The sequence below is a fragment of the Schistocerca piceifrons genome, chromosome 2 (assembly GCF_021461385.2).
Source record: "Schistocerca piceifrons isolate TAMUIC-IGC-003096 chromosome 2, iqSchPice1.1, whole genome shotgun sequence".
Classification (NCBI taxonomy): domain Eukaryota; kingdom Metazoa; phylum Arthropoda; class Insecta; order Orthoptera; family Acrididae; genus Schistocerca; species Schistocerca piceifrons.
In genome coordinates, this window is record NC_060139.1 from 116,213,386 (window position 1) to 116,238,516 (window position 25,131).

Here is a 25,131-nt window from a genome sequence, read left to right on the forward strand (position 1 = left end):
AGAAAGAATGGATCGGACACTAACTGCAATTAGAATCCCTGACCTGGGCCGCCTATGCGGGAGATGAACCTCCATGGATAGGAAAAGGAGACGATGATTCGGATGCCTAGGAGAACTACAAACGTGTGCTACATAACTGGCCAGCAGTTGTGCACGCCTAACCTGCAATGGAGGCACTCCGGCTTCCACAAGGACACTGGTCACCGGACTCACTCCTAAAAGCTCCTGTCGCTAGGCAAACACCACAGTGGTGCAATGGGTCAATTAAACGCAACGCTGAGGGCGCCGCTGAACCATAAACCAGACTCCCATAGTCAAGGTGGGATTTAACAAGGGCTCTGTAGAGCTGCAACAGCACAGAGTAATCTGCACCCCAGTTGGTGTTGCTCAGGCAACGGAGTGTATTGAGGTGCTGCCAGCACTTCCACTTAAGCTGATGAAGGTGAGGAAGCCAAGTCAATCGGGTGTTGAAAACAAGTCCTAAGAATCGATATGTCTCCACTACAGTGAGTGGATCATCATTAAGGTAACGTTCTGGTTCTGAATGAACAGTACGATGCCGACAGAAGTGCATAACACACGACTTTGTGGCCAGAAACTGGAAACTGTGGGCTAGAGCCCATGAGTGCGCCTTGAGGATGGCTCCCTGAAGGCGCTGCTCAGCAACACCAGTACTGGTGGAGCATTGTGAAATGCAGAAGTTGTCTGCATACAGAGGAGGTCAGAGGGATGGCCCTACAGCTGCTGCTAGACCATTAATGGCCACAAAAAATACACACACACTCAATATAGAGCCCTGTGGGACTCCATTCTCCTGGATATGGGGGGGGGGGGGGGGGGGGGAACTATGGGAGGCACAACTTGGACACGGGAAATATGGAGCGACAGGAAATTCTGGATAAAAATCAGGAGTGGGCCTTGGAGACCCCACTCGTATAATGTGGTAAGGATATGATGTCACCAGGTCATATCATACGCTTTTCGCAAATAAAAATAGATGGCAACCAGGTGTTAGCGTCCGGAAAAGGCTGTTCGGATGGCAGACTCGAGGGACGCAAGGTTACCAGTGGTAGAGCAACCCTGGCAGAAGCCACCCTGACATGGAGCCAGCCAGTAGGCCACGTGACTCCAGGACCCAACCCAACCACTGACACACCATACATTCCAGCAGCTTACAAAGAATGTTGGTGAGGCTGATGGGCCGATGGCTATCCCCATCAAATGGGTTTTTACCGGGTTTGGGAACTGGAATGATGGTGCTCTCCCACCATTGCAATGGAAAGACACCATCGCACCAGATCTGGCTGAAGGTGACGAGGAGATGTCGCTTGTAGTCAGATAAGAGATGTTTAATCATTTGATTATGGATCTGATCTAGTCCAGGAGCTGTATCAGGCAAATGTGCAAGGGCACTGAGGAGCTCCCACCCTGTAAATAGGGCGTTATAGGATTCATTCACTGTGGTGTGTAGTAAACGAGAGGACTTTCCCTTCCATGCGCCGTTTGAGAGTGCGAAAGGCTGGGGGGTAATTCTCCGACGCAGAGGCTCAAGCTTAGTGCTCGGCAATCGCGTTTGTGTCGGTAGATAACACGCCATTTATGTTAACACTGGGAACACATGTTCGAGTCTGGTACCCGAAAACACATTTGATCTTTGCCCAGACTTGGGAAGGTGATGTATGGTACCCAATGGTCAAGACATATCTCTCCCAACACTCCTACTTCCGTCGTTTGATAAGCTGGCGAACGTGAGCACAGAGCCGTTTACAGGCTATGAGGTGGTCCAGGGAAGGGTGCTGCTGTAGAGCTCGCCGATACTCCTTAATTGCTTCAGCAACTTCCAGCAACCACCAAGGGACCGTCTTTCGCCAGGGGCACCCAAAAGAGCAAGGGATCATGTTTTCTGCCGCAGGAATGATTGATGTAGTCACTTGCTCAACCATCGCATCGATGTTGCCGTGTGAGGGAGATTCAACGGTGACCACAGAGGTGAATGTTTCCCAGTCCGACTTGTTTTTAACAAGGCCCATCAGGACAGGTGTCCATGGGCTTGACGCTGGAGCAATGACAGGAAGATGGGGAAGTGTTCACTACCACACAGGTCGTCATGTGCTCTCCAGTGGATAGATGGGAGAAGTCCTGGGCTCCAAATTGATAAATCATTGGCCGAGTAACTATCTCAAGCCACACTGGAATGTGTGGCAGCCCCATTATTTAAGAGGCAGAGGTTGAACTGAGACAGTAAAGTTTCTGCCAGTACGAACGGTGCCACCCCACAAGGGGTTATAGGCGTTAAAATCTCCCAAAAGTAGGAAAGGTTCAGGAAGTTGATCAACCAGTGCAGTTAATACATTCAGGGATACTACACCATCTGGAGGAATATATATATATGCAGACAGTTATTTTCTGTGTCGTCGTTATTCTGACAGCCACAGCTTCAAAAGGGGTTTGAAGGGGTACAGGTTCACTACAGACTGAGTTTAGGACATAAATGCAAAATCCACCTGACACTCGGTTATAGTCGCTACGGTTCCTGTAGTATCCCTTATAGCTGTGGAGGGCAGGGGTCTGCATTGCAGGGAACCAGGTTTCCTGGAGGGCAATGCAGAAAGAAGGTGCAAAGCTTAACAGTTGCCGCAGCTCAGCCAGGCGGTGGAAAAAACTGCCGCAATTCCACTGGAGGATGAGAACATGGGACTGGGAAGGCATGGAACATTCAGTGAGGCAGTTTACACCTCAGGGTCACCTGCTGCCAACGATTCTTTGCATGAGCAGTCTATATCCATTTTGTCTCAGGGTCCAGCGAGATCTAGGTCCTCAGCAGGTGCCAGAATCTCCACCTCATCCGCAGACGCAGATCTTGGAGGTAGCGGTGGTGTGGGTGCCACCGCAATTCCCTTAGTCTTGGGGATCTTCTTTTTGGATTTCTCTCGCTGTTCCTTGGGTTTCCCTGACTGGGAGGACTTCACTGATTCAGTCTCCGGGACTGAGGATGAGTGTGAAGCCCTGCGACCAGCTGGTTTTGGGCTCTTTAGCCACTGGCAGGTGTAATCTTTTCCACTAGCAGAAACCTGGGAAGGGAGTGACCCAAGGGACCCCTTTCTAGCGAGAGCTGCCAAAGAAGCTGTATGCTTCTCTGGCTTAGAAGTGGGGACGGACGTTCCAGATGGTTGTGGAGGGGGGGGGAGGGGGGGAGGTGTTACTCCTGAAGTAGGTGGTGCAGGAGCAACAGGGAGGCAAGTGCCCCCCACCATCAAGGGGCCAGGTGTAGTCTTCTGGCTCTGAGAGGTGACTGGAGTTGGCAGAGCTGATGGGGCTAGAACTGTTGTAGCAATGGCATAACACAATGTCATGCATACAGGATGTAGGCGTTCAAATTTCCTCTTGGCTTCAGTGTAGGTCAGTCAGTCCAGGGTCTTGTACGTCACGATTTTCCTTTCTTTCTGGAGAATCCTGCAGTTTGGTGAGCAAGGCAAATGGTGCTCTCCACAATTGACACAGATGAGAGGCGGGGCACATGGAGTATTGGGATGTGATGGGCGTCCATAATCTCCATATGGGACACTGGACAAGACATATGACCAAACTTCCAACATTTAAAGCACCGCATTGGGGGAGGGACATAGGGTTTCACATCACTGTGGTAGACCATCACCTTGACTTCCCGGGTAATGTATCACCGTCAAAGGCCACGATGATAGCACCGGTGGCTTTGGACCCTGGTGGACACTCCGAATGAAATATACACATCGCCGTTCTAAATTGGCGTACAGCTCATCGTCGGACTGCAAAAGAAGGTCCCTGTGAAATATGATACCCTGGACCATATTTAAGCTCTTATGGGGAGTGATGGTTACAGAAACATTTCCCAGCTTGTCACAGGCGAGTAACTCCTGTGACTGGGCAGAGGATGCTGTTTTGATCAATACTGACCCAGATCTCATTTTGGACAAGCCCTCCACCTCCCCAAACATGTCCTCTAAATGCTCAACAAAAAACTGAGGCTTCATCGCTATAAAAGATTCCCCATCAGCTCTCGAACATATAAGGTACTGGGGCGAATAAGATCCGCTGCCATCCTTAGCTTGACGTTCCTCCTATGGTGTGGCCAGGGAGGGGAATGATTTGGGGTCGTACTTCTGTGCATTGAATTGAGCCCGTGGACACTTAGAGACTGCTAGTGTTAGACCACCAGCAAGAGATGATGTACTACGCTTCATCGCGCGTCATCCACTCTGATGCCACCTGCTCCGACATGGGGCCCTCCCACGGCCACCACCCAGTCGCAGCAAAGGCCACCTGGCAGGATGGCCATTGCCGGAGGTTCCGATGCCCCAGCGGGATGAGTATCTCCCCCTTGGCATATGTGAGGAGTTAATGGTACAGGCATTAGCAGAGCGATCCCTGTGTGGTCAGGGGGCAACAACCAACAGGGTACATGGCGGCCCCACCACAACAGACTGGCTACTATGCTGTATATGAGGTGCAACCAAGCAAACAAGTCCATTATCATCGCCAGCATAGAAAACTATACTGCACAGTAGATGGAAAAATACGCACCCAGGAGGATGACCTCCCCCAACAGTTGGAGAATGAGCAGAAGTGCAGATCCACGTCAACAAAGGATGCAATAGGTCTCAGTGCATAATGGACATGATGCACCATGTAAGCGCCCTTCCCCAATTGGCTCGCTCTTCGGGAAAATTTTGAAAAATGGAGATCAAACCCTACAGGGGACCATCACAAAGGCCAAAACGTGAGACACGCCTTTTAGTCGCCTCTTACGACAGGCAGGAATACCTCGGGTCTATTCTAACCCGTAGCCACAGGGGGGAAAACACTCGAATTCTTGAGTGAAAAATGAACTGAAAGAACTTCATATTAAAGAACAAATGTTCAACGTACAGCTTTATAATGCAGAATTACAGTTGGGAAAGTTAAGTACACAGAGTTCATGGTACAGAAATCAAAAGCTACACAGAAGAAAAAAACTAGCCAATCTTACCAATCTTATAAAGCAACAGTTACGTCCCAACCCAACCAAAAGAGCCGAAGGAAACACACATTCTACACACCTTTCCTCGACAAGACAAACATAATTTTCACTGCAGAAGGAGAGGCACTACTCTGCAAACGTTTAAAACACAACGTCCAACCTTCACTGGACCAAAGGAACCAAGAAACGCTCATCACTAGTGTCACACAGATCTCACCCATCACCTTTAAGAAGCAAAATGACAGAGAAAAGCCACCTGCCACAAAATTAATGAATCATTGAAAAGGAAATTGCAAAACCATTCCCAGCATACAAGAGAAGAGAAGCAGCCCTTACACGTACCATTAAGATTAAATTAAACATGAATAATGCAATAATTGTAAAAGCTGACAAGGGTAACAACTGCTGTAATGAACAGAGCAACATACGTAGAAAAACTTCAGACTTCTTCCAAACCAACAACATAACAGAAATACATAAAGATATAACATCCAGAATACAAAAAAGAGGTTACACATTTCAGACAATACCAACTTTCTACTCGCCATCCAAGAAGCAAGAAACATTGTAACAATGAGCCCACAAGCACCTTGCCTTAGATCACAAAAATAGGACCACCATCAGGCCTATACTGAACTGTAGAAACAGCCCAATATTCAAAATCAACAAAATTTTCTTCAGATTCTCAAAGAAGCTTACACATTCAATAATGAGAGAACACTTAAAAACACAACAGAATTTACACAACATGTCAAAAACATAGAGGTACCTGATGGAGCCACATTGGCCTCATTTGACATACAAAACCTTTATTCCTCTGTGCCAATAGATCCCACATAGAGGGACACATTCCACGTGGGAAAAATATATATCTACCCGTCCTTTTTTCCCCCTAAGGTAAGTCTTTCCACTCCCGGGATTGGAATGACTCCTTACCCTCTCCCTTAAAACCCAAATCCTTTTGTCTTTCCCTCTCCTTCCCTCTTTCCTGACGAGGCAACCGTTGGTTGCGAAAGCTAGAATTTTATGTGTATGTTTGTATTTGTTTGTGTGTCTATCAACGTGCCAGCGCTTTCGTTTGGTAAGTCACATCATCTTTGTTTTTATATATATATGGTTATAATAGAGGGAAACATTCCACGTGGGAAAAATATATCTAAAAACAAAGATGATGTGACTTGCCAAATGAAAGTGCTGGCACGTCGATAGACACATAAACAAACACAAACATACACACAAAATTCTAGCTTTCGCAACCAACGGTTGCCTCGTCAGGAAAGAGGGAAGGAGAGGGAAAGACGAAAGGATTTGGGTTTTAAGGGAGAGGGTAAGGAGTCATTCCAATCCCGGGAGCGGAAAGACTTACCTTAGGGGGAAAAAAGGACGGTATACGCACGCACGCACACACGCACACATATCCATCCACACATATACAGACACAAGCAGACATATCATATATGTCTGCTTGTGTCTTTATATATATGTGTGTGTGTGTGTGTGTGTGTGTGTGTGTGTGTGTGTGTGTGTGTGGGGGGGGGGGGGGGGGGGGGGGGATGTGGGTGTGCGTGTGGGTGTGCATGTGCCCGTCCTTTTTTCCCCCTAAGGTAAGTCTTTCCGCTCCCGGGATTGGAATGACTCCTTACCCTCTCCCTTAAAACCCACTTCCTTTCGTCTTCCCCTCTCCTTCCCTCTTTCCTGATGAGGCAACAGTTTGTTGCGAAAGCTTGAATTTTGTGTGTATGTTTGTGTGTCTGTCGACCTGCCAGCACTTTCATTTGGTAAGTCACATCATCTTTGTTTTTATATATATATATATATATATATATATATATATATATATATATATATATATAATGGAAGGAAACATTCCACGTGGGAAAAATTATATATAAAACCAAAGATGAGGTGACTTACCGAACAAGAGCGCTGGCAGGTCGATAGACACACAAACAAACACAAACATACACACAAAATTCAAGCTTTCGCAACAAACTGTTGCCTCATCAGGAAAGAGGGAAGGAGAGGGGAAGACGAAAGGAAGTGGGTTTTAAGGGGGAGGGTAAGGAGTCATTCCAATCCCGGGAGCGGAAAGACTTACCTTAGGGGGAAAAAAGGACAGGTATACACTCGCACACACGCACATATCCATCCACACATACAGACACAAGCAGACATATTTTTAAAATGTCTGCTTGTGTCTGTGTATGTGTGGATGGATATGTGTGTGTGTGTGCGAGTGTATACCTGTCCTTTTTCCCCCCTAGGTAAGTCTTTCCGCTCCCGGGATTGGAATGACTCCTTACCCTCTCCCTTAAAACCCATATCCTTTTGTCTTTCCTTCTCCTTCCCTCTTTCCTGACGAGGCAACCATTGGTTGCGAAAGCTAGAATTTTGTGTGTATGTTTGTGTGTCTATCGACCTGCCAGCGCTTTTGTTTGGTAAGTTTCATCATCTTTCTTTTTATATATATATATATATATATATATATATATATATATATATATATATATATATATCCCTTCAAGTCACATTACTGAATTAATGGACCTGCTGGAATTCACACTTCCACACAACTATTTTAAATTTAACAGTAAAATCTACAAACAAATAGATGGTCTGGCGGTGGGCACGAATCTTTCCAGATTGCTAGCAGAAACATTTATAAGTAACTTAGAAGACAAAATCCTGAATTCTAATGTCCACCTCCTCAAAAATATCATTTACTACTACAGATATGTAGCTGATACAATCATCTTAATAAGGCGCTGAAGGAGACATCAGTGAGTTATTCAACAACTTCCATGAAAACATAAAATTCACAGTTGAACACCAAACAGATGACAGTAGACCTTATCATTGGAATAAAGAATAACAGACATCAGTTTGAAATTTATAGGAAGCCAACCACAACACATACTTCAGCCTACAACTCCTGTTGTCGCCCCACAGCCCATAAAATGACAGCATTCCAGTACATGATCAATAGAGCTACCCACCTACAACTCTCTGAAGATAAATGTGATCAATAAATTGAAATAATAAAACAAACAGCTAATGCAAATGGTTGTAGCAGCTCCATAGTGGACACTCTAAAACACTCAATAATGGCAAAGCAATCACAACACAAAAAACAAAAAGGAAGTAACATCTTCAATACAATCCCCTTTCTAGGTAACATTTCGTATCAGGTTGCCAATGTCTTCGAACAAAAAGGCACAAGCATATCCTTTACCACAGACAACAAGAGTGGACAGAAATTACCACACATCATCAGCACACGAAACCCACTTCATCGCACATGTGTGTACAAAATTGAATGTTTGGACTGTGACTGCTTCTACATAGGCCAGACAGGCAGATCATTTGAGATTGGATTCAAAGTACACATGGCAGCACTAAAAACGAAAGAAAGAAAAAGAAAAGAAAAGAAAAATACCACACATCAGCTATAGCCACCCACCTGCATGGGGAAATAATAATAATTATAATAATAATAATCCATGACAAAAATGACAATATTTACAATAGTATCATCTCTGTTTTCAGTAACTATCTAAATTATTAAAATTACACACACACACACACACACACACACACACACACACACACACACTGTTTACTGTTTACTATAAATATTTAGTTATGTTACCATGACAGCTACCAAAAGTACAAAAGATTGACCTCATTTACATATATGTCATCACACCAACAGCTTGTACCCCTTGTCAGCCTGAAACTGTTGTTGTTGTTGTTGTTGTTGTTGTTGTTGTGGTCTTCAGTCCTGAGACTGGTTTGATGCAGCCTGAAACGGTATGTACATCAGCTACTGGCACAGATTGTACATCCATCAGTATATTTTAAAGCATTAACCAATGTATTACCTCAGCCTTTAGGCAGTTATTACATGTAACAGATATTAACTTAAGACCCCTTGCCATGTAAAGTTTGCTCTCCTACAATCACTCTTTCCACCCTCTCACTTTCTCTTCCTCTCCCTCTCCCTTTGCCTCCAGCCTTTCATATGTATCTATTAATCCCAATCAAAATGGTTATTTATGTATAATTTTACCGCTGTAGCCTATACGGTTATTGTACTTAAAGTGTGTAACATGTCATCCGATTGTATGAACTAGTACAAAGTTTAAGCTATTTTAACTTGTCAGAATTGAGTTATATACCACCTGAAGTATTTATTCCAACGCATGTATTAGACACCTCAGAACAAACACCTCCAAATCCTTTTTAAAAATAATTATTCTGTAATAATGTTTTTATAATGTATATTCTTTTACTTTGCGATAATGTTTTCTCTTCCGCTACACAATCTTTGCACCCAATAGTTTGCAGATGCCATATTTGTTTACAAAATATGACAGTATACATGTAATGTGTTAAGACAGGGAAAGGAACCTATATACGTTTAATTTTTTTGTCAAAAGAAACTCAAAACCATGTTCTGAAATAGTGTTTTGTTTCTCCACTAGACAATGCCACAAGTTCCTCCAAAAAATCATAAATCAACACACACACAAATGTCATAATATCAAATGTAAATCCACCTGATGATGGAGGTTTAAAACCTTTGAAACACATCGTGTGGATAAACAAACAGTGACTGGTAACAGTAAACTTGTTGTTTCATTTAATGCCAATAACAGTCGTGGTAAAGCGTAACCTAAAATGTTCGCATTTAAAGTATATTTTAACTGACCACTCAATAAGCTATAATGCTGAGGTAAGCCCTGAGCAAAATATATCCCTGAAGTGGGGTTCTTATAATCGTGATTGTACTTTGTCTTCTAATGGTCAGTGAATGGAGCAAAAAGGACAACAGTGATTGAATTACACGCATGCACACCTTTGGAATATGACTCTGCCAACAGTCAAAGATACATAACTCGTGGAAAAATGATTTGGAATAAAATGTTATATCAAACACACAACAAAAATCAAGTCTACAGCTTGTCAGCAAGGAGGAAGCTGGCTTGTATGTGGTAATCATACATACGGAATGCTAGACTGACCTGCTGTCACTGTAAGGGCCACTTTATCCCACTCTGGAGATCATGGGAGCATGCATCATGACATGATGTGGCAGCAGGAGATTTGTGTATGTCCAGCAGTTTTGCATCCACTGCTGGCCACAACCATGTGCTGCTGCTGCTGCTTGTGGAAGCAGATGGATAGTCTCAATTTTGGAATCAGTGGATAAAGCAGTGTGCCCAGGTGCCATGCAACATTTGGAAAGAGAAGTTTAGACACTGGTTTAAATTCCAGTAAGTAGAATTGAAAGCCTCTCAAAAGAAAATAATGTAAGACTATACAGCAAAATGTAACTAGTGTCACTGGAAGTAGTTTTAAATAAGAATAGGCTTACACTGTTCATCAACGGAGACTCTTCAGTTCCCTCATCCCCACCCCCGTTGGTGAGCGAAAAAATTATTTCTTGTGCGACAACTAAAGTGCTATATTGTACACTGTGGAATGCTTCATTTACATCTTTGTATTCCCTCATAGACGTAATAATCACGATTTCGTACTTGTAAAAAGTATTGCCAAAGGTGGGAGGCTAACATTTTTAGCAGGAAAGTTGTGCATTAGGACATACCTGTTCCCACTCTATGGAGTCTTTATGTAATCAAAGGTTGTTTACAAGGCTGTTGTGTGATCTTGGCTCATTATGGGCACAGTTCTTAAAATTCTGTCTGTCTGAAACGAAATATGGTGATGGGCTGCCATCCAGTGAGTTCATTTTAGTGTACAAGACATAAATAGCCTTCTGCTAATTTTGAATAGATTTGTTTGCCATTATTGCTCCATTCCTGCCTGTGTTGACATGCTTAATGTCTTTATTGTTCAATATTGGTGTCCTAACCACATTTGAGAATTTAGCAGTTAGTATGAGTTTGCAAGAAGTACAGTTTGTGTAATCACTTGACTAAATATTTGCCTTTATTCTTATTTTCTTCATTTTTCATCATGTACTTACGTATACACAAGAATTTATTTCCTCGGTGAAGGAAATAGTTCTTTCTATTTGACTTACTTGTGGAAGTTTATGTACAGTATATCGACCTGAGTAGCTGAAGAATGTCAGCAGTTTAATGTTGAAAAAGTGTTATCCAGAGTCTATAGGACACTTAGTACAAATAGTGTACTCAGTTGGAAGAAAGTGTGCCTATTGCACAATTGCGCATTGTCACATTGCTGTCTGTGGTTGTAGATTTACTCCAAATCTTTTAATATCTTTGAAGTTAAACTTTTCTAGTCACTGAAATACATTGTCTATTAGTGAGTGCAAGATCTAGTAGCATACTGTCAGGTAGTTTATAGGTAACTGTAATTGCCTCCTGTGAGTAGTGGCAAAATCCCCTTGAAAACTTTATGCCGTTTACTCATGTTTTGTAGCACATTAAGATAATTTTATGTACAGGTAAGAAATGAGGATAGTGCCCTTTATATTGTCTCAAATAATTTTTGTGTGTGTGTATAACCATGTTCTCATTCTTATTACTTTTTAATTCAAAATTGTTTTATTTGAAGGGTCTTCACACATTGTAACCATACCTGTTCAGTCATCTGGTTCCATGAAAGTTCAAACATTGAAATCATCAGAGCCTACTCTTCTGCCAAAGACAATACATTTAGCTTCTAATCCAATGGTGAGTGAAGTGCTTTTTTTCTCCATGCTAATGTGGATGTAGCATAGACACTTTGATATTTTTTAGCTGTTTATTTTGATTATTACTGCAGGTTTTAAGTACTTCTCAGCGAATAGCTGCACAGCATGTTCTGCCAACAAATCCACCAAAGAATTACATCTCTCCAATCCTTGATCACAGTGGATCTCGAAAACGTCAAGAAATGGAGAATGAATTTATGCCAGAGTAGTAAGTTACTTAACTGGAAGAATACGGCATGTTTCATTGTGTGTAGACTAGCACATTTTTATTAAAATTTGGTTTAAGTAGTTTCCTTTCATTAGTGTTGTTATTAGTGTTATTTCAGATTATGTTGTAAATACTGATTTGGTTGAACAAAGATAACTAATTATCAGAAAATATAACAATGAAAACAAACTATTATTGATAAAATTAGTTAATTGGGTAGATAAAAAATCTACTCACCAAGCGGCGGCAGAACGCACACACAAAAGACTGTTGTGATTGGCAAACTTTCGGAGCCATTGGCTCCACCTTCAGACAGAAGGGTTGAGGGGGAAGGAAGAAGGGTGAAGGAAAAGGGGTAGATCTTGGGAAAATAGCCCTGAACCACAGGTCAAGGGAGACTTACTGTATGGGATGAGAAGGAAAGACTTATTGTTGGGGTACAGCAACAAACGAGATTTGAAAACTGGAGAGCTTAAAGGTGAAGACAGGGTAACATGCAAGACAGAGGTACTACTGAAACATCGTGCATGAGTTAATAAGAGTGAGAAGCTAAGTACATTGTACGTAGCAGAGGTGGGAGAGGGCGGTGAATAATAGACGGTAAAGGCAACGAAAGATGTAGGAAATTAAAATGGAGTGAAGCAAACAGTAGTTACAGTGAAGAAAAGTTGAGACAAAAGAAATTAATGTATGACATTCGTGATCTCAGTGCCTGTTTCACCACACGTGCCATCTGGATTCTTCCCCTAAACACTAGTTTCTCAGTACTTCACAGGTGGGAACTAGCACTACAACATGTCGTTGGTTCTCGCCACCCATCTGGACTTAATTTACATTAATGTCTTCCGTCTCAGCTTTTCTTCACCGTAACTACTCTTTGCTTCACTCCGTTTTAATTTCCTAAATTTTTCATTGTCTTTCCCATCTATTTTTCACCGCCTCTTCCCATCTCTGTTAGGAGTAACTCTTATTAACCCGAGCTCGATGTTTTAGTAGTAATCTCTGTCTTGCATATTACCCTGTCTTCCATCTTTAAGCTATCAGGTTTTCAAATATTGTCCGATGCAGTCCCCAACAATCAGTCTTTCCTTCTCAGCTCAACAGTCTTGTGTGTGGGTGGGTGGGTGGGTGTGGGCGTTATGCTGCTGGTAGCTGAGTAGACTTTTTATCTATCAAATTAATTACCAGGAAAGTTTACTGGTTGCAGCAAACAAGTTATCTCAGAAAAAATGCATGACAAATTAAACGGATTACACTTTTAAGAAACTATTTCCTTAATTGTGAAACACATATTGTTTGCTACTGTACACTGGGGAAAATTGAAATTGAGTTTATGTAAATGTTTTGGGAAACGACATTTTTGTGCAGCTATCAGTGTTCTTTACAGTGTGTATAAAAAGTCTGTTGTTGTCAAAGGTTAAAATTTGTCAACATCAAATCTAGATTTGTGTTTTCGGATTTGTCTACACCTACGTGGCTTCTCTGCAAATCGCCGGCCGAAGTGGCCGTGCGGTTAAAGGCGCTGCAGTCTGGAACCGCAAGACCGCTACGGTCGCAGGTTCGAATCCTGCCTCAGGCATGGATGTTTGTGATGTCCTTAGGTTAGTTAGGTTTAACTAGTTCTAAGTTCTAGGGGACTAATGACCTCAGCAGTTGAGTCCCATAGTGCTCAGAGCCATTTTTTTCTCTGCAAATCACACTTGTGTGCCTGGCAGAGGGTTCATCGAAGAACCTTCACAACAATTCTCCATTGTTCCACTCTCGAACAGTGCACAGAAAAAATAAACACCTATATCTTTCTGTGCGAGCTTCTGATTTCCCTTGTGTTATGATGATCATTGCTCTCTGTGTAGGTCAGCATAAAAAAATTGCTGATTGAAATTTTGAGAAGAGCCACTGCAGTGAGAAATGCCTTTGTTTTAATGAGGTGTCCCCTAAATTGTGTATCACATCTGTGACACACACTCCCCTGTTTCTCAATAATGTAAAATGTGCTGCCCTTCTTTGAACTTCCTTGATGTACACAGTTAATCCTATCTGGTGAGGATCCCACACCATGCAGAAGTACTGCAAAAGAGGACGGACAAGCATAGTGTAGCCAGTCTCTTTAGTAGATCTGTTGCATCTTCTAAGTGTTCTGCCAATAATTTGCAGTCTTTAGTTCTCCTTTCCCACGACATTATCTAAGTCTTCTTTCCAACTTAAAGTGTTTCATAATTGTAATTCCTAGGTATTTAGTTGAATTTATGGCTATTAAATTTGACTGATTTGTCGTATAACCAATGTTTAACAGATTCCTTTCAGCACTCATGTGGATGACCTCACACTTTTGTTAATTTAGGGCCAGTTACCAATTTTCGCACCATACCGGTAAGTTATCTGAATCACTTCACAATTTGTTTTGATCTCTCTCTGGAAAACGTCAAGCAAATTTTTATCTGCTTTTTTGAGCACTTTTTTTTTTTGGGTGGGGGGGAGATTGACAGTATTCAGTCTCACTACAACCACCCTGTGTTCACTAATCCCTGTATCCATGTTGATGCTCATCATTAGCTCAGCACTGTTTGTTGCTATGAGATCAAGTGTGTTTCTGCAACCGTTTACTATTTGAGTGAGCTCACGAACTAGTTGCCCAAAATAATTTTCTAAAAATGCATTTAGCACAATTTCAGATGTTTTTTAATGCACACCTCTGGATTTAAACATGTATTGTTGCCAACATATCAAGGGTAAACTGAACTCACAACCGGTTAAAAGTGTATAGGTCGGGTATGTGTTTGAAATTAGACTGAAGTTTTCTTTGAACTTCACAGAAATTATATCACCTGAGTTGGGAGGTCAGTAAAAGGATCCAATAGGGTCGTTCTATGTCAAATCAGTACACTTTAAATAAAAATTTGAGCTCACCCTCTTAGATTTTGCTGAAAGTTGGTTTACGTATAGTGGGTGCTGAAACTAAAAAAATTCCAAATTTCAATTTTTAACCTCAAACCATTTCTGAATATGGTCATGTAAACTTTTCAAAAACTGACCAAAAATGTGTGAATGGACTTATTTTAAATTGCCCTAGGAGCTGCCCCAATTGAGCTAGAGAGCTGGGAAAGGTGTCATTTTGCAGCATTTTTCATGCTCTTTCCAGTGATATACAACAAAACAGCTTCTAATTAATAACCTTTTTCAAAATACTAATTAATATTGTGATTTAATTTTTTTTACAAAAAGCACATAATTGAAAATTTTCAAAATATTTCCATAACTACTTCATACTGTTGTAAATCACATGGCAAAATATAAATGTGGGATGATGATGGGTTCATTGTTAAAAAAATTATTTCTGATTCTTGTTTTTCACAAACAGCCGTATTTTTCACAAACAGCCGTAGTTTGACCAAACTGACCTTCAACAAACAGGAATTTCATTAAAATATACTGAAAGGTAAGTAAAAAAGTGGTAGAAATATCAAAATATCACCTTTTTGAAACAAAACTAAACATCATTTTCTATAAGTGATTGTTGTTGTTGTTGTTGTTTTTATTTTTCCTACTAATAGGCTATTAGCTGGCAAAACGAAATTTTGAGTGTGGGACCTATAGCTAAGATTTGAATAAGGTGTGAAAAACTTGTAAGTAGACTATTGATGGAATACTTCTGGTCCAAAAATGCACATTTCATTAGCCATTGTATGAAGGCTGAGCATGCTTGTGTTCCTGTCTATGTATGCAGCAGGCTGTCAACAAGTTGAAACAAGCACAGTGTTTGATGTCTGTACAATCATTCAGAGACTGGAGCCATTGTTGAGAGGATATAAGACTGTTACATTCTAAGGTTTGGTGTGCCTACAGCATTATTGTGCACTGTGGTTTTAGTGCAAATCAATTGTTACCTCTGAGTTGACCAGTTTGTATCTAGTGTATTTAACAGTTCATTTACAAGTAAATCTATAAATTGAAGGAGAGTTTGTAAGTGGTTTTTGTATCAATATGGAGCCAAGTAAAAAGTGCAGTGCTGTAAGAGTGCAGTGTTGTAATCCATTGAAGAAGTCAAATCATTTTATTAGAGACAGGAAAAAACAGAAATGTCACAGCATGGATGCCTTAATTATTTCCACAAATACGTAGTGGTGGCAGGATTTGTGATAAATATAGGAAAGATGTAACCACATTGAAAAATACACCAAAGCCCATGAGTGATAAGTGTTGAAGATTCTTCTGAATCAGAGATAATCATCCCAGACCAAGAACCTTCTTCACTGCAACTTCAGTGGTTGTTCAAACACCTAACACATCACTTCAAGAACTAGGTGAGTCCCCAATTGATAAGAAAAAATTAACATCTAGGTGTTACACCAAATCAAAAGTAAAAAAAATCTTCTCCTCAGTGACACGTAAACATTTTTTTGCTGCTGAAACTTCGTCAGATACTGATACTGATGAATCCGTTCTTCAAAACCTCAAAACAAACTTTAATAATTCTATAAGTAGAGCAAAAAAACTGATGATTCTTACAAGTTTACCTGAGGAGTGGAGTGTCAGGGAAATGAGGGAATTTAATGCTCCTAATTACATTGTTCGGCAGTCCAAAAAAATTTTGAAAGAGAAAAGATTCATGGAAGGTCCAAACCCAAAACCAGGGAAGTGTTTACCAACAGAAACTGTCAAAACTGTACATTCATTTTATGAAAATGATGAAGTTAGCCGGGCAATGCCAGGTACTTAAAGATTGTGTGACAATTACAGAACCAAGTGGAAGTAAAACAAAAATATCAAGAAGACTTATTTTGTGTAACCATAAAGAAGCTTACAAACATTTTAAAGACAAGTTTGCTAACATAAAAATAGGTTTCTCTAAATTTGCTGAGTTGAACCCGAAACATTGTGTATTTGCTGGCTGGAGTGGCGCGCACGCGCCCACACACACGCACACGCACCCACACACACGCGCGCGCGCGCACACACACACACACACACACACACACACACACACACACACACACTCTGTCTGTGTGTGCACAACTCACCGAAACATAAAATTAATAATAGAAAATGCCAAACTAAATACAGTAACAAACAGCATCTTAAACAATTATAAGCAGTGCATTGCAAAAATGTTTTGCAACCCATCATCAGTTTATTGCACCATGGGAAACTGTAAATATTGCCCAGGAGAAACTGTCATACATAAAATTTTACAAGACTCTTTTGATGGAAGCTTAGTTGAATGAGTTGAGTTCCGACAGTGGATGTCAGTTGACCGCTGTAATCTGGAAATCGTTCAGAAAACTTCTGAAGAATTCATAGATTTATTTTGTAGTAAGATGTCTACTTTGATTCGGCATGACTTCATTGCCAAGCAACAGAAGAAAATCTTATAGAATCTGAATTTGTTGTCATACATGATTTTTTGGAACGTTATAGAATAGTTCTACAGGATGAAGCTCAGAGCTACCACTGGACAAGACAACAGATTACCATTCATTTATTTGTTATATATTACCAACAGGAAGACTAAATTGAGCATATGAGCTTTGTCATTGTTTCTGATTGCCTGGAGCACAATACAGTTGCAGTTTACACCTTTCAAAGGAAGCTTATTTCTTATCTAACAAATAAATTTCAAAAGCTTCCAAAAAAAGATATACTATTATTCTGGCAGTTCTGCTGCTCAGTACAAAAATAAGAAAAACTTCCTAAACCTATGCCTTCATGAGGAAGACTTGAACATAAAAGCTGAGTGGCACTTTTCAGCCACAGTACATGGAAAAGGGCCTTGTGATGGAGTAGGGGGTTCAGTTAAGAGACTGGCAGCTAGTGTAAGTTTGCGAAGGCCATACCAAAATCAGATCCAAACCCCACGAGATCTATTTGAGGGGGCAGTAGATAATATCACAAATGTTAATTTTGCGTATTCCACTCAAGAAGACTATGCTGCTTCAGAAATATTATTAAAAAGCTGGCTTGAAGAGGCATTGACAATCAAAGGAACACAGCAATTTCACACTTTCATTCCCAACACTACATCAAAATTAATAATCAGATACTTTTCAAGTGATGTGCAGAATTGGGAGAGGGAAGTAACATCATCACCAGACAAACTGAAGTTACAAGATGTAACAGGCTATGTCACCACTGTGTATGGCTGAAACTGGTGGCTTGGGTACATTTTAGAAGAAAAAAAACCAACTTGATGAAGTGAAAATAACTTTTCTTCATCCATGTGGACCAGCTAAGTCATTCTCCTATCACGCACATGCAGATGTCCTTTGGGTGTCAGTTGTGGATGTTGTCACAAAAGTAAATCCATTTACTCTGACAGGGAGAACATACACTCTTAATGAAAGTGATGTAAACCAAACCCATTTGGCTTTATTAAAATGTAATCTGTGAAGTTCCAAGACAATTTGTTGGGAAACTGCTTTCAACTCAAAACTTAATTTTTGTCTCAGGTTAGTGTTAACGTATATTTTATAGAAAGTTGTTCCAAAATTACTGTTAGTACCTATTGTGTTAAATTTAGCTATGTATGGATACCTGTTACTCAAAAACAAGCATTATGTATTTAATTTTTTTTAATAGTTTCATTCCAAACAACATGCATCAGAACTATTACGTAAACACTTGTACTTTTTCATACTTTATTTCAGTTTGTAGCTAAATGCTCAAACTTTTTTGTTTTGTCAGTTAATATACTGTTAGTTAACTTGTATGAAATTGAAATAAGCAATCAATTACACAATATGCTTATTACTTTTGTTTTAATAAGGTGATGTTTTGATATTTCTAATACTATCTTTTACTTACCTTTCAGTATATTTTAATGAAATTCCTGTTTGTTAAAGGTCAGTTTGGTCAAACTATGGCTGTTAGTGAAAAACAAGAGTCCAGAATAATTTTTTTTAACAATGAACCCATCATCATCCCACATTTATGTTTTGCCATGTGATTTACAACAGTAGAAGTAGTTGTGGAAATATTTTGAAAATTTTCAGTTGTGTATGTTTGTAAAAAAAATTAAATCAAAAAAATTAATTAGTATTTTGAAAAAAGGGTTATTAATTAGAAGCTATGTTTTGTTATATATCCCTGAAAAGAGCATGCAAAATCCAGCAAAGTGTCACCTTTCCCAGCTCTCTAGCTCAATTAGAGCAGCTGGTAGGGCAGTTTAAAAAAAGTCCGTTCACACATTTTTGGCTGGTTTTTGAAAAGTTTACATAGCCATATTTCAGGAATGGTTTGAGATAAAAAAATTGAAATTTTGAATTTTTCTTAGTTTCAGCCCCCACTATAAGTATACTAAATTTTAGCAAAATCTAAAATGGTGAGGTAAAATAGGTGTGTTGATTTGACATGGAATGACCCAATAATTATTTTATTCCAGTTGCCAAGACTGACATCTATCCATACTAACTCGCAGGAACCATTTACTTAAATTTCACTACAAGATAATCTACTTCTAACAGCAAAAAACAGGCCACCACCAACTGTAATCAGCCTATACTTTCTGAACACCATTAGGTCTTCAGCAAAAATTTTGGCTGAACTTATCTCTGGCTTTAGAGCCAGCTTTCGGTCGTATAATGATCTGAGCATCAGTGCTTTCTACTAGCACCTGGACCTCTGGTACTTCCCCAACACAACTGTTATACACATGGTTCCTAGATCTATGTTCTTCCTGTGTTCAACCTGCACCCTGTGAGACTGAAGCTCTTTCTGTTCCCTCAAGGCCCTCTAACCTAAAAAAAGGCCCAGTCCGTGCCACACAGCCCCCACTACCTGTATAGCCACCTCCTGCATGTAATGGACTCCTGTCCTGTTTAACAGAACCCAAAACCCCACCACCCTGTAGTGCAAGTCAAGAAATCCGAGTCTGCATGGTCGCAGAACAGTCTGAGCCTCTGGATCAGACCCTCCTTACCAGTGGTCCGCAATCGGTTCTGTCACCTATGCTACAAATGGTGAGCTCTGCTTTCATCTCACAAGCAAGACCAAGCTGCTCAAAACCAGAGAGAATCTCTTCCGATCCAAAGTGACACACGTGATTGGTACTGACATGAGCCACCAGCTGCATTTGGCTGCACTCTGTGCTCTTCATGGCATCTGGAAGGACCTGTTCCCATCTAGAATGACTTCACCCAGTATGCACATGGAGTGCACTTTGGTTTTCTTCCCCTCCTTGATGACCATTTTATTGAGGGTCCCCATAATGCACATAACAGTGGAGCTCCCATCTGCTAATAATCTCAACCTCTGTGACTGCCTGGATCATTCAATTGAACTGTTCAGTCACATGAGAAGTTTTTGTTAGAAACTACACTGCTATTAAGCAGTGCAAGAGCTGTTAAACAGTAAACTTAACAGGAGTTCTCAAATACTCAGCTCGAATACCCGAGTGTAGGCGACAATTTTTGACTGGAAAATTCTACATTCTATTTCACAGTTAAAGTAGGGATGACAGTTATCGCTGAAATGAGTTTTCAGGTACATCAGTTTCTTAGGTGCCAGTTTAACCCAACTCTTAAAAGTGCTCAGAATAACCAGTTTCTGAAATAACCGATTTTCCATTTTTTATTCCTTTACTTCCTGTATTAAACATGAAACTGAACAAAGATGGAAAAATGTTGACTGCCTCAGTTCAAGATACACAGAATGAAAATATTAAATTAAATAGGCAGATAAAATAAAACTTAGTCTGTCCACCATTCACTGCTTTTATTGAAAAGCGAGCAGTTGTTGAAAACTAGGGAGAAATCACCAGTATTCTCCTATGGATTCCAGTTTTTTGAAACTCTGCTCAAAAATAATGTGATAAAGTATCATCCCCCATTTGGGCATTACGAATAGTCTGTGTTAAAGGGTGAAAACGAGGTTGAAGAACTAAATTTTCAATATTAATTTGTCCATGTTCAAGGGATACAAGCAGATAAAGGCATGTTATGTAGACACAGACAACAGATCAGCCACTTCCTATTTCTGTCATAAACTATGAATGAATCTCTTCTCACGATTTGCGCGTTTGTTGTGGCTCCTCCCTTTTTTATTTTTTTAAAGAAAATGTAGCATTGTACTGCATTGACACTGCACTTTATAAAATACATCCTGTAATAAAACAGTGAGAAACAACTGTAGAGACCAGGTGGGGCAAGTCTTGCACCCTGGATGTCCACTTGTACCCTCTAATAGGCTACACCACATGGTAACAAATACATTACTGTCTCAGCAATGCTGTACCAATTCTTATGCCATGTGTTTGTTGCTCAGTTCTGCCGGTGTAGTTGTTAAAATAGCACTGGTCACTTTCCATTATATGTATCTATCTGCTACTATGACTAATTGATATATTGGTTTCTTTTATCTGGTTATTAGTAAATATAAAAAAACACCTGTTACAACCAAAAACAAACAAATACTGAAAAATACTGGTATTAGTTTTAACCGGTTGGTTTTTCCGTAAGCGAAAGTCCGGCATTTTGCATTTGTTAACTATATTCTTGATGTGGAACTGGTTTTATACTTTCTAAATAAATTTAGATATCCATATTGTGTAAGTACTTCTTTTATTAACTGTCTACTTAAAAATCGTAACTATACTGAGTGATACTGCATTTAACTACCACTTGCTTGCTCTGGCAACTTCAACCTAACTCTGGCCCTTATATACATTTATGCCTACTCCTTCCGTTTGCCTCTACCTGTAACAGCAGATGACAGGCTGAGCTGACCGAAAATCAGTTATCAGTAAAGCGCCCTCTGGCCAACGTACCACCGCATCTCCCCAGCAACCTCATTGTGCTTTCTGGATGCCAAACACACCAAACCATCGCTCGAGCAGTTTCCTCCTCCTCCTCCGATTTGACAAGGCAGCACCACCTGGCCATGTTCAGGGCAGCTCGTCCCGCACAATGCTATGTGGCTCTCGCCCCTCCCACCCCACCCCAGTACGCCTATTCTGTGACGTCACTCGCACAACCTGTTACTAACAATCCTCTGCCCAGCACACTGACGCCTGACCCCTACCAGATTTTGATGCACCTGAGCTCTGAGATGGCAGCACTTACCTCCAGCACCTACCGCCAGGTGCTGATCGCCCCCACCCATGCAATGCTGGGCCAGGCAAAAACAGACACCTCTCCTGATGTGGTTCTAATCATCCCCTGATGACCGCTGCCAACTAGGGGCAACATGCTGATACCACCAGAGGTTTGGTGAGGATGCTTCCAGCTGAAGACCTCCGTGCTTCTGGTCCCCAAGCCCTGGCAGACACCGGGAATAGGCGTGCGTGTTTGCTGTACCATTTCACGGCACCTGTTTGTACAGGATTTGAATGATGCTAGTTCCTCTGTCCACTACCTCGACGACACCAGCTCAGATTTATCAATGTTTCTCTGCAAACAACTACTAAATCCCACTCCCATCCCCCTCCGTTTCCCCTTCTCATTACTGCTGCCAACAACTTTTACATCCCTACTTATGAGGTGCACACATGCGCTTGCTCGATTTAGGCCTTCAGTGCAAACTCCCATGGACCTCCACCCAGCCTGGGTGTCAACTTCCTCGGTCATTACAGTCTACTGGCCAACATAGTGAACGTTGTTTACTCAGCGGCACCTCTGACAGGTCTGTCCACTGACTACTATGCCCTGGCCGCTGCTCAAGAGGATGACCCAGACCTAGCCCACACCCATCGGAATGCTGACTCTGACCTCGACCTCCAGCTAAGATCCATATGAGGCTCCGACTGTGAGATCTGGTGTGATGTTGTTTTGGATCCTTCACAACCTGATGGTTCCAATGACCGCCCGCACCATTTCCTCCATCCTACCTTCCAAAAACTGACATTCAACTCCATCCATGGCCTCACACACCTAGGTGTCAGCACCTCTGCAACCCTCATGAAAAAACACTTTGTTTGGCTGGGTATTAACACAATTGCAGTAGCTGGGCTAGGCCACCCCTACTCTGATATTTCAGCTGAAACTGTGGCTGTAGCCTATGTTCAGACCTGGGGCCGCCAGTTCACCTTGGCCCTCTTCTAATACTGAGAGTGACCTGTCTCTCCAATTTCCACCATACCTCCAGCTACTGGTTTGCAGCTAACGGCGTGGTGGAGCGGTTCCAACCCACACTTAAAGCCACCCTTACGTGTTATTTTTCAAAATGTTTTGCTGCCATAAGCCTGGTACTTATAGGCCTGTGACTAACACACAAAACTGACCTGGGAACTTTTGCTGCCAAGCTGGTGTACCCCATTTGCCATTCCTGGTGTGTGTGTGTGTGTGTGTGTGTGTGTGTGTGTGTGTGTGTGTGTGTGAGCGCGCGCATGCGTGCAGCAGCTCCAAGGCTTCATGGCCCAGTTGTGACTAGCACCTCCGCAGTATCATGGTGACTCCCAATCTTCATCCACCATGACCTGAGAGCATGTGCCCATGTCATGCTTCAGGTGGACACACAAATTCCACCACTCTGCCCTCAGTATTTGGGCAACACGGAGACATGACATTCTCCATTCATCTGAATGGTGCCACAACAACTGTTTACATAGACAGGCTCAAATGGCCTATATCCTACAGCCTCTTCCAGCCAATGAGCATAGCACTACTATTGAGGTGGAGTTGCCTCTGCCTATCACTGGACCCAGTCGCAGCTCCACCAACACTGCCTATGATACGACACAGGCCAACATCATCCCCTGTGCAGTTCCTGACATACCACAGGCTGATATGCCAACCCCGACGCCACGTGCAACACACCACCAACTAATACTATCCCTGACTATTGCACGACAGACACACACCCCAGTGCCTGGGATCCTGACGTTGCCACCACACTGCCCTTCTTGCAGCTTCCAGCCAATGTAGATGTCTCCTGCTTCTACAGGTACCCACCATTCCTGACAGTGTGTCGTCGTCACTGCCACTAAGAACAGCACTATCGGCTCCAAACAACCCTCTGCATGATTGGTACCAATGTTTTTGGCTTGGAAGGGGGAAACCAAGTGGCAACTCTTTCTGTTTGCCTCCACCTGTAGCAGCAGATAACGAGCTGCGTTGACCGAAAACCAGCGATCACTAAAGCGCCTGCCGGCCAAGGGTCCACCACATCTCCCCAGCATACGTACTCGTCACTTTTGCTGGAGGTAGAGCTCAAGTTGCCACACTTTCCAGACACAATGAATGCTGAACCATTGCTTGAGCAGTCTCTTCTTGTGCTTCAATGAGGCAACACTCTCCAGACGTACTCTCAGCAACTCGTCCTGCACAATGTCACATGGCTCGCATCGTCTGCCACACTTCGCCTGAGTATGCATGGATGGCAGGGTTTTGCACCCACGTACCTTGTCACTACTGTGCCACTACTTGTGTCTGCTGAGGTCGAAGTAGTGTGTGATTGTGAAGTTATCTGGACACGTTTAATAGGGCTAGGAGAAATAAGGTTAATTATTGGGTGTTATTATCGGCCACCAGGTACCACAGTGACAGTTCTAGAATCATTCAAAGGGAGTCTACACTCTGTATCGCAGAAGTACTCGGATCATGCTATATTAGTTGGAGGCGACTTCAACCTACCTAGTATAGACTCGGATGTCTGTGGATTCATTACAGGTGGTACAGACAAGCCGTCGTGTGAATTACTTTTGAACACATTATCCAAAAACTGTCTTGAGCAGCTAAATCGACAGCCAACGCGTGATGGAAATATTTTAGATCCGGTCGCCATGAACAGACCAGACCTCATCGATGGTGTCAGTGTTGAGACAGGGATTAGTGATCATGTTGTTGTCATTACGACTATGGTTACGAAAGTTAAAAAGTCGGTCAAGAAGGCTAGGAGAGTATTCTTACTAGAAAGAGCAGATAAACAATTGTTAGCATCCCATTTAGTAAATGAATCGACTTAATTTACTTCCGGTATGATGGACATGGAAGAATTATGGGCAAATTTGAAACACATTGTAAATCACGCATTGGAGAAGTATGTGCCAAAAAAGTGGGTTACGGATGGAAAAGACCCACCGTGGTTTAACAGCGCAATTCGGAGAATGCTTAGGAAGCAAAGTCAGTTGCACTCGTGGTACAAGAAAGAACGGGAGAATGAGGAGGACAGGACAGGCAAAAGTTGTAGAGATTCGTGCTGCTGTAAAAAGAGTGATGCGCGAAGCATACAACCACTACCACCATCATACCTTAGCAAAAGATCTTGCTGAAAACCCAAGGAAATTCTGGTCTTACGTAAAATCGGTAAGTGGGTCGA

The 25,131-nt window shown here is 41.8% G+C and overlaps 1 protein-coding gene across 1 annotated transcript in view; it reads left to right on the plus strand.

The window, feature by feature from the left end:
• LOC124776445 (transcription factor Dp-1) overlaps window positions 1-25,131 on the plus strand; it is a 227,824-nt gene that overhangs the window by 75,161 nt on the left and 127,532 nt on the right. The window contains exons 4-5 of the mRNA XM_047251447.1: window positions 11,540-11,658; window positions 11,750-11,886. Coding sequence (XP_047107403.1) covers window positions 11,540-11,658; window positions 11,750-11,886 — 256 coding nt within the window. The remainder of the gene's footprint in view (window positions 1-11,539; window positions 11,659-11,749; window positions 11,887-25,131) is intronic.